The sequence below is a fragment of the Miscanthus floridulus genome, chromosome 9 (assembly GCF_019320115.1).
Source record: "Miscanthus floridulus cultivar M001 chromosome 9, ASM1932011v1, whole genome shotgun sequence".
Lineage (NCBI taxonomy): Eukaryota > Viridiplantae > Streptophyta > Magnoliopsida > Poales > Poaceae > Miscanthus > Miscanthus floridulus.
Genome location: NC_089588.1, coordinates 17,363,370 through 17,372,718, shown reverse-complemented (window position 1 = coordinate 17,372,718; position 9,349 = coordinate 17,363,370). Strand labels below are relative to the sequence as shown.

The 9,349-nt window shown below is 42.3% G+C and overlaps 1 protein-coding gene and 1 pseudogene across 1 annotated transcript; both read right to left on the bottom strand.

Moving 5' to 3' along the window:
• Positions 1-3,546: 3,546 nt before the first annotated feature.
• Positions 3,547-5,349, bottom strand: LOC136479343 (disease resistance protein TAO1-like). The gene is made up of 4 exons (XM_066477237.1): positions 5,218-5,349; positions 4,368-5,173; positions 4,024-4,269; positions 3,547-3,901 (listed from the first exon to the last, which is right to left on the bottom strand). Coding segments are annotated over exons 1-3 (939 nt in total). The 3' UTR covers positions 3,547-3,901; positions 4,024-4,268.
• Positions 5,039-8,557, bottom strand: LOC136483486 (putative disease resistance protein RGA3; annotated as a pseudogene).
• Positions 8,558-9,349: the final 792 nt, after the last annotated feature.

Genomic DNA, 9,349 nt, shown 5'->3' with positions numbered 1-9,349 from the left:
CCAGTGCGCGCCAGCTGCTTGCCGTGCCGACCTCTGCATCTTCCATGTCCAACTCGAGTAGCTGGGACTTAGATTTTTTCCCTTTATTAGATGGACGGGAATCGACGGTGTTGACGCTATTACTAGGGATGAAAACGGATCGGATACGGACGGATATCACCGATATTATATTTGTTTTCATATTTTTGTTCGGATTCAGATTCGAATACGGATAATGTCAACTATGTCGGATATGATACGATTGGATATCGACATCATAAATATGCGATTTGAGTATTCGGATACGGATACGGTATCGGATGTTGGATATCCAGACTCGGATACGGACAGATCTCAACCCCTCTAAACGAATTCGGTTTCAAATACGGTCAGAAAAATATCCGTACCGTTTTCATCCCTAGCTGTTACCGTCAAACAAGACCGATTGCTACTTTTGAATAACGGTTCTATCTTTCGGTGTTATTTTACGTAACGGATTCTTGTAGCGGTATTTTCCGAATCTCATGATTTTTTAGTGCTACTAAACCAATTTTGCAGAAAAAAAAACTCCACCACTCGCATTTTCTTGACCGTCCAATACACTTGACCCCCAACTGTAGACGACTATCAGGCCGCCCGCGACGGTCCTCCGGCGTGTCCCCCTCCTCGGCTCCTCGCCGGCGCTGCCTAGCGCGCTGTCCGTCTTCTAGGAGATGGCCGGCCATGGCCAGCGCCTACCCTTCACTGCGCCCAAGTGTGCGCACTGGACGGGGCTAAACATCGGCGGGGGCACCCGGGCAGTTTGATTTCCCCAAGAACTGTCCAGATCTGTGGACCCGTGCTGTCTCCACTGTCCAGTCAACTCGCGAGCCGTGGTAAATGTTCTTTGATCTAGCTGTCGATTCCTTAAGCCGGTTGATGTTTTAGTGGAGGTTCTGTTGTAACCAGTCTCTAGTCTCTGCTAAAGTGCTATACAATCTGTTATTATTTGGCCGTTACATGTTATCGAAATTAAGTACATTGCTGGACCACTGATTGGGAACTAGTGAAATTATACAAGTCTGTTTAGGAGTCAAGTGCTCACTGGTGTCATTCAGGTATTGTGCCCCACCTGAGAAGTAAAACTGATGTATTCCCTTCTGAATTCAGTTCAGCTACAATGGGGATTTTTGCTGCAACTCAGCTGTACAATAGATATAACATTTCAACCATACGAAACTAAAACTCTGAAATAACATATAATTGGCTATATGAGAATGGGCCTGTTGGATAGTTTTTTTTTTCTCAAAACGGCAGCAAAAGCTATACCGTTCCGGCACTTGTTTTTGTATTTCTGCCTGTCAGACAGTGCAAGTCCAGTTTTAGGTACAATGCTATGACCCACTTCCACCAGTTCTAAATTATATCATGCAACAGTAGTGGTCCTGGTTTGTAATATCATCATTTATAGCTTCCATTTTGTTCTATTTTCTCCACTTGATATGTTTGTTTTTGTTGCTAATTCAAATATCCATTTTCTGAAATTTTATTACCTAATAAACCTTTTCCTTGTAGGTGTTAGTTTGAATACTGATGGAGCCTTACGATTCCTATGTTCCATAGAGATCATTCATTGGTGCCTTCATGTATCCAGTCAACAAACATACCAGATGCCACTGGCATAAGGGACAACAGCCTGCGGGAAGTTACCTTTTTTGTGACCATCAGGCTTGGGACACCAGCTGTTCATAACCTTGTGACAATTAACACTGATTCCTCTCTCTCTCTTCGGTTCAGTGACACTGTGACATCCACTGCTATTGGCAAAGTGGAAAGGCTGGACTGATAACCCTTTCAAGTCCTCAACTTACCAGAATGTCAAGTGCTCAACTGTGGTCTGCCGTGCCATGCACAAGAACTATGGTATTTTTTTTTGGCTGTGTCCACGAGCAAGATGCTTGCCTCTACAGAATACAATATGCATTGGGAGAATACTCAGTTGGGTACTTAGTCAAAGACAAGCTCACCCGTCCAATTTCCCTCAAAATAAGCTCACCCCTCCAAACAACTACACCATTGATGATTTCATTTTTTGTTGCGGTGCAGATAATCTATACAGACAAACAGTAGAGCCTTTTCATACTGCTTTCCTAGTGATCATGAGAATGAAGGGTTTCTGTCAATCAGACCATATATTCGAGATGAAAAGCTTATGTTGACTTTGACTAGATTGATCAGTTATGGCCACTTACCGTTCTATGCTATTCAACCGCTTGAGATGACAGTCAATTGGATACGGCTTAAAATTGATCCCTGTATCTATACTGCAACAATGACAATAGTTGATTCATACCGATACATTTATTTTATCTCCAGTATTTCATGCACTTGACAAGGCATTGAGAATTACAATGCTAACTAAAGGATATGCATGGGGAAGCGTTAAGGACAAGATTTGCTTTGTTACAACTGGTGAACTGACAGACTGGAATGACTTACCAGAAGTAGAGATGAAATTTGAAATGTATGCCGTGATGCTACGAATGGTTCTGTTCTATGTGAATTCAGTCAATGATATTTGCTTGACATTTCAGCCAGATGGTGCCAATGTAAAGGGGGTTCAAATTTTGGGGAACAGAGCAATGAGATCATTTAGGGTTGTTTATGATATCCAAGACACGATATTTGGCTTTCAAGCTGGTGCATGTTGACAGAGCAAAGGTGAATAGCGCCCCCCCACCCCCCCCCCCCCCCCCCCCCCCCCCCCCCCCCCCCCCCCCCCCCCCCCCCCCCAAAAAAAAAAAAAAAAAAAAACTAGTACTTTGTGCTTCAGGGGGTAGCCCTTATTATTTTCGAGATTTTTTTTTAGGAAAGAACACTTTATTATCGACACAGCAGTTACATACTTTGTAAAGATGCGGGCTTCTCTAGTTTAGTGCTTAATGCTCTGTTAAAGTTTAGTCTTACAACTTTCTTGTCAAGCTATTGAAATTGTTTTGGCTGTCTGTTGTAAAAACATGATATGGCATTTTATCACACATTTTTTTGCATATCACAGTTCTTCTCTCGTTTGGCGCTTGATGCTCTGTTAAATTTGAGTATGGAAACTTTCCTGTTAGGTTGTTATAAATTGTTATAGCTGTCAATTTTAGAATCATGTACGACAGTTCATCATCTTCGTATGTGCCAACCTCAGCCTTCAAACTTTCAAAGAAAAGGGAAAACACGACAATGACATTAATAAATATTCTTGATGTGATTTACTAAATGGCAAACCAAGTTTAGAGCTATTCTGGATATATTCATCATGTTGATATACTCTATTTGACTTATAATCACCTTAATTAATGCATTTCTTCGTGGCAAAACACTAAAACAGACCCCAAGGTTGATGCTCTGTATAGCTTTTGGGTTGCTCACTTTACATATAAATCTGTTGACTTGTCTCCACAAGAGCAAATTAGTAGCTCTGAAAGATACAACTGAACTAGTTTGCAATTATTTAAAATTAAACCATACTCAAATTGTAACTGCTCGTGGTACTTGCAGATTCAAACGGCATAATAATCTTTCGCTGAACATAATAACTGATTAAAAATTCCTTTTCATTAATTAGCTTCAGGTTACATTGAAAAAAAAGTAGCTTCACAGCATGCAAAATAACAGAGACTCTAGCAACTAGTAGTACACAACTGATGAACTGAAGCATATTAATAGCAGCAGAAATTTTCCAACAAAACATTGCAAAGCATTTCCATAGCACTTCGGATTTATCTCCGTTCATGTACCTTGCATCATTAGAAAAGGCCTGACACTCTGTCTTGAAGACACCTCACAACATGATGTGACCAAGCCATGTACTTTACAAAAGCACAATGAGCTTGAACTATCGTACTGCACGCCTCCACAGTCAAATGAATCAATACAAATACGCCTGGTGTACCTAAAATCAGAGTTCAAATTAACCTCGCACATGCATCTGCTGTGAGTTTGGTGTTTGTCAGGTGGTGCTTGGACCCTTTTGTGTGTTAGAAAAAAGGAAGCACAATGAAACTGGAGAATTACCTTTTTCAAAAGTGCTTTTGCTTGCATTGTCAGTTGACGCTGTTAGTATGCATGCTTGAGTACTAACAACAATGGTGTTGAGAAATATATAATACCTCAGAATTCTGGGTGCAAATCAATACAACTGGAGTTTGGATACCCATAACACTGTAAGAGTGTTCACATATGCACAATGCAGACATCAGAGAGCACACACCCAAAGCAAACTGTATCACAAAACTTGAACCGAATGTAGACCTTGAACATCTGCAATGAACAAATCATAATAATGTGGATGAAGAATTAGATTGGCCAGTGAACTGCACAAGTAAAGGGCACCAATCTTCAGAGTCTAACGAACTCACCAGTCGAAGTCCAAGTGATAATGGGCTGCGCCTAGCCCAATATTCAGATGAGGGATGTGGGAGATGAGGTGCCAGTCCTTCCCGTTCCTTCTCTCACAGCGCCTCACCATATCATCAGGGCAGCCATCGATCTCCAGTGTCTGCAGAGCAGTAAGGCCTTTAATCCACTCTGACAAGGGTCTAATGCCCGGGCAGTCCATGATCGTAAGCTCTTCAAGGGATGTGAGGCAGCACATTGATTCAGGAACCGAAGTCAGGCCCGGCAACCACCATAGCACCAATTTACTTAGAGAGCGGAGTTCCCCCAGCGATTTGGGCAGTTGGCCAAGTTCCCTGCAGTATGCAATTCCCAGCTTCTGGAGGGAGGTGAGGTGCCCCAATGATTGCGGAAGGCAAGTTAGGCTGTGCGACTGACTAATTGTGAGTACACGTAGAGAACGAAGTTCCCCCAGCGATTCGGGCAATTGGCCAAGTGCCTCGCAGTATGTTATTTTGAGCTCCTGGAGGGAGGTGAGGTGCCCCAGTGATTGGGGAAGGCACCTGAGGCTCCGCAACTGCCAAATCTTGAATATGCGTAGAGAATGAAGTTCCCCAACACATTCGGGAAGTTGGGCAAGTGCATCGCAGTATTCGATTCGGAGCTCCTGGAGGGAGGGGAGGTGCCCCAATGATCGTGGAAGGCTTCTCAGCCTGGGTAATCCCTTGATGCCTAGCTTTTGTAGAGAGCAAAGTTTGCCGAGACATTCTGGCAGCTCGTGGAAATCATGACAACCTAATATTTGGAGATCCTGAGTGAGGTGAGCTGCCTGAATGATTTGGGGAGGCTACTTATGCCGTCACAATTATGTACCTCTAGAGTCTGCAGAGACGGAGAGCAGAGGTCATCCACCCACCTACTGTAAGAAATATCCAGTGCTTTGAGGGCCCTGAGCGGCTGCATTGATGGTGCAGGGCTCAAACTACCGCAGTCGAAAAAGCTCATCGTTTCTAGGTAACGGAGTTCCCCCAGCCACTCCGGAAGCATACAGAGAGAGCTGCAGAATGAGATGCGAGACTCCGCACGCTCTCTGGCAGCTCGATTAGGCCATCGCACGACCTAATCTCTAAGGACTCCAGTGCCGTCAAATGTTGCAGCAGCTCCCATCGACACCCAGATCCGTACGATGCTGCTCCTGGTGGTGGTGCCATATCATTTAGTTTAAGTTCCTTTAGGCAGCTAAAAGTAAAAGAAGGCAATCCTGCACCACTGGAAGGCAGTCCCAACAGCTGCAAGTTGCTCCACCCCAAACTCAAGTCATTCAGCGACTACGGAAAGCATGGCATCACCATCAGTTTGGGACACCTTGATATAGCTAGAACGGATAGATGATTACCAATCTGCACTTGTCCTCCTTCCACATCAGCCATGCCCCCCTCTGTTACCATCCATACCACGACCAAACTTGGCATTCCACCCATGATGAATTACTTCAGCAGCAAAGGAAATGGACCTCCACTTATGCTTTTAAGAGCAGGCATTCCACTGAGCATAAGCTTCTTCAAACAAGGAAACTCCGGTAACCCCTCCAGTCGCTCCAATTTTGGGAAATCTGATAATTCCATCTCGCACAACAGCCGGAAGCGAAACATCCTCATCCACTGCGGGGATTCCTGACCAGAATACCGGACAATTTTGAGGTTTTCAATTCCAGGCGGTGGTTCCAACCCGTCCAGATGACTTTCAGAGTTCACCCCCACATCACTTGCACAAATAAGTGTCAGGCTCTGTAAGTTTGTCTTCTGCTTCAAACATTCCTTGTGTGCAACATCTGGGTCCATACAATGTCTAATACCATGGATAGTTAGTTCCCTGCTAATCTTATTAATGTTTTCAAGCTCTGAGATATGTGCATAATTTTCATCATCCTCCCCCATAACAAATAATCCCAGCGTTTCAAGTCGAGTAAGCTGACCAATCCCTTTTGGAATCCCTTGTAACTTTCCACATCCTTGCAGGTTCAGAACAACAAGCTTCTTCAAGTTCCCTATGCCTTCAGGCAACTCTATCAACTTGGAACACCAATGAAGGTCCAAACACTCCAGGTTTTCTAGTGCCGTGATACTTGATGGTAGCCTCTCAAGTTTGGTATTGCCTAGTCTCAATACTCTTAGCCTTTTATTCCTGCTGATAGAGCTTGGTAAAGTTGCAAACTTATCACAACCAAAAAGGTCTATGCTAGAAATCATGACACAGTTGGCAATAGAATCTGGCAAACTTGTTAGGTGCCAACAGTACGACAAGTTCACCACTCTCAACTTCTGCAGCTTACCAATGGATTCAGGTAACTTGACAAGATTACTTGACGTTACATGAAGAGCTTGCAGACTCCAGATTTCTGAAATAACCTCAGGAAGTGGTTCAAAGCTCAATCCTGAAATGCTAAGGTACCTTAAATTTTTGGTCTGTAGTATGGCTGTGAGCGCTGATGTATGCACATTTTCCACAGTGATACTGCGCAAGTGTTTTGCTTTCTTCAATGACTTCCCAAATATGAAATCATCGTCTTCAGCAATATACATAGCACGTGCCTTTCTAAATGTATTTTTTGGGGCAAGATGTCTTGTGTGTTCTGTTATCGAAAAATACCGGCAGATCTTCGTGAAATCGACTGCCTTCTTCGGTACAACAAGTGAAATTTCATCACCCAAAATGGATCTGGCAAGATCATGCACCAAATCATGCATCTGACATTTAACTTTCTCATCATTTCCTTCCTTCACATCTTGTATAAAGTACATTTGCACAAGTTGATTAAAGTAACATTGCCAATAATTTCCAGGTCCTTGACAACATCTTCCATGACCATATCAAGAGAAATCCATTGGTCAATCAATTGGTCTTTATCAATCCAGTAACCTTTAGGAAAAATTGAACATATAGTGAAACACTGCTTTAGATGGAATGGCATATTAAAATAGCTAAGCCACAAGCAGGCAGATACTTGACGTTCTCTACCCTCAACATCTAATAAATTACTCTCTTTTATGGCTTGCCATTGTTCTAATCGTTTCTTGACGCGGAGGACCCCTGCAAGAACTTTAATTGCTAGTGGCACCCCAACGCACTTGTTCACAATCTCTTTCCCAACTTCTTGAAATTCAGAGTCCAAATCTTTCACAGCATTTCCAAAACTTTGCTGAAATAATTGCCAGCTTTAATCCTCAGATAAGGATGGCAAGTTGATCAGTGTTGTAGATTCAACTGTGTCAGCAACATTTCTACTACGAGTAGTGAGTAGAATCTTGCTTTCTGGTGAACCATTCTTCACAAGTACCATGAATTCTCCCCATTTATTACGGTTTTCGTTCCAAACATCATCCAATACAAGCAAGAACCTTTTGTTGGTCAACTTGTCTATGATTTTGTTGGCCATATTCGTCTCGGAAAGGCCTTCAGAATTCTCACCTGGAATAGCATCAAATGGCTTCTTGATCATTTTTTTAACATCAAATTCCTGAGACACATGAACCCATAGTCTAACAGTAAAATGACTCTTTATAGTTTTTATATCGTTGAAAACCAACTGAGCTAGGGTAGTTTTCCCAGAGCCACCAAGTCCAACTATAGAAACTATATTGATTCTCTCTTAGTCATCTGTCTCTAGCAGCTTAGATATTGTTTGGTGCATCTCTTGGTCTCTTCCAATTACTGATGACCCATCCACGAAAGGCAATGATTGATAATTCACAGTTGTCATGTTTATATTGCTAACAGGATCATGGCCAACGACTGAATTCAAAACATTTATTTGCTTTGCAATGTCATCAAAGGTCTTCTTGATTTTCTTGATCTTTTTGGCAGCCTTGCACTGAAATACAAATGATTTTGGTTTTGTGTGCAGGTATCTGGACACAAAACCACCATCACCATCAGCTTCATACTTTTCAGCCTTCAGTTTGAACTCGTCTACAATATCATCAATATTGTAAGCAGCTTCTTTCAACTTTTCGAGCAATTGGTCATCACCCAAAGCTCTGTCTCCTGCTGCTTCCAGCCGGTTATTGATCCCCTGAGCTAGACGTTTAAGGTCCAGGAGGTCCTGTTTCACGCCCACTATAGAGCTGTACTCTTTGATGACTAGTGGAGCTAACTTGTTGCCCACAAGGTTCAACGTTCCAGATACTAATGCCTTCACTATAGCAGCTTCCATACCAACCAGATTTCCTATAAATAAATTGAATTTTGGAAATAAGCAGGCGTTTTGTAAAGCAAAAGAGAGTGGTATGCAGTCCTAGTATTACTTTCTTGTGCAATGATCTTTTTAACTCCGACATCTGACCTGCTTAAACAAGTGTAGTAGCTCTAGCTCTTTAGCCTCTTGAATGCTGCTGCTGAAGTGCTTGCAGGAGAGCCTTTACAGCCTTCTTGTCCGGTTGTCCCTGCCATCAATTGGATTGTCACGACTCACGATAACTCGGTAGGACTAAGGCCTTGGTTAGTTGGCGGAAATTTTTTTTTGGAAATAGTACTGTAGCACTTTTGTTGTTATTTGGTAATTAGTATCCAATCATAGTCTAATTAGGCTTAAAAGATTCTTCTCGTGAATTTCGTCTAAACTGTGTAATTAGTTTTATTTTTTATTTATATTTAATGCTTCATGCATACGTCCAAAGATTCGATGTGACGGAAAATCTTGTAAAATTTTGCAAAATTTTGAAAACTAAACACCACCTAAAGAAAGAGGAGAACCCAGCGAATGTTCCAAAATGAGAGTCTGATAACAGACAGAGTATCCGTGTAAGAAGTCAGTGCACAACAAAAACTTGGCTCACCCTTACATCGAATAGACAAAAGAAAGGTAACACAAGAGATGATGAGCGTCAAGTACCAGAGCGTCAAGTGCCCTGTTCGTTTGGCTTATAAGCTATACTTTTTCAGCCAACGAACGGTATTTTTCTCTTATAACAAATCAGTCAACAGTACTTTCAGCCATGATTTATTA

Excerpts from the sequence above, each read along its gene's own strand:
- LOC136479343 (XM_066477237.1), bottom strand. The coding sequence starts at position 5,349 with ATGAGCTTTTTCGACTGCGGTAGTTTGAGCCCTGCACCATCAATGCAG. Across the intron at positions 5,174-5,217 it reads CGTCTCTGCAGACTCTAGAG|GCAGCTCACCTCACTCAGGA; the intron begins GTACATAATTGT and ends CAAATCATTCAG.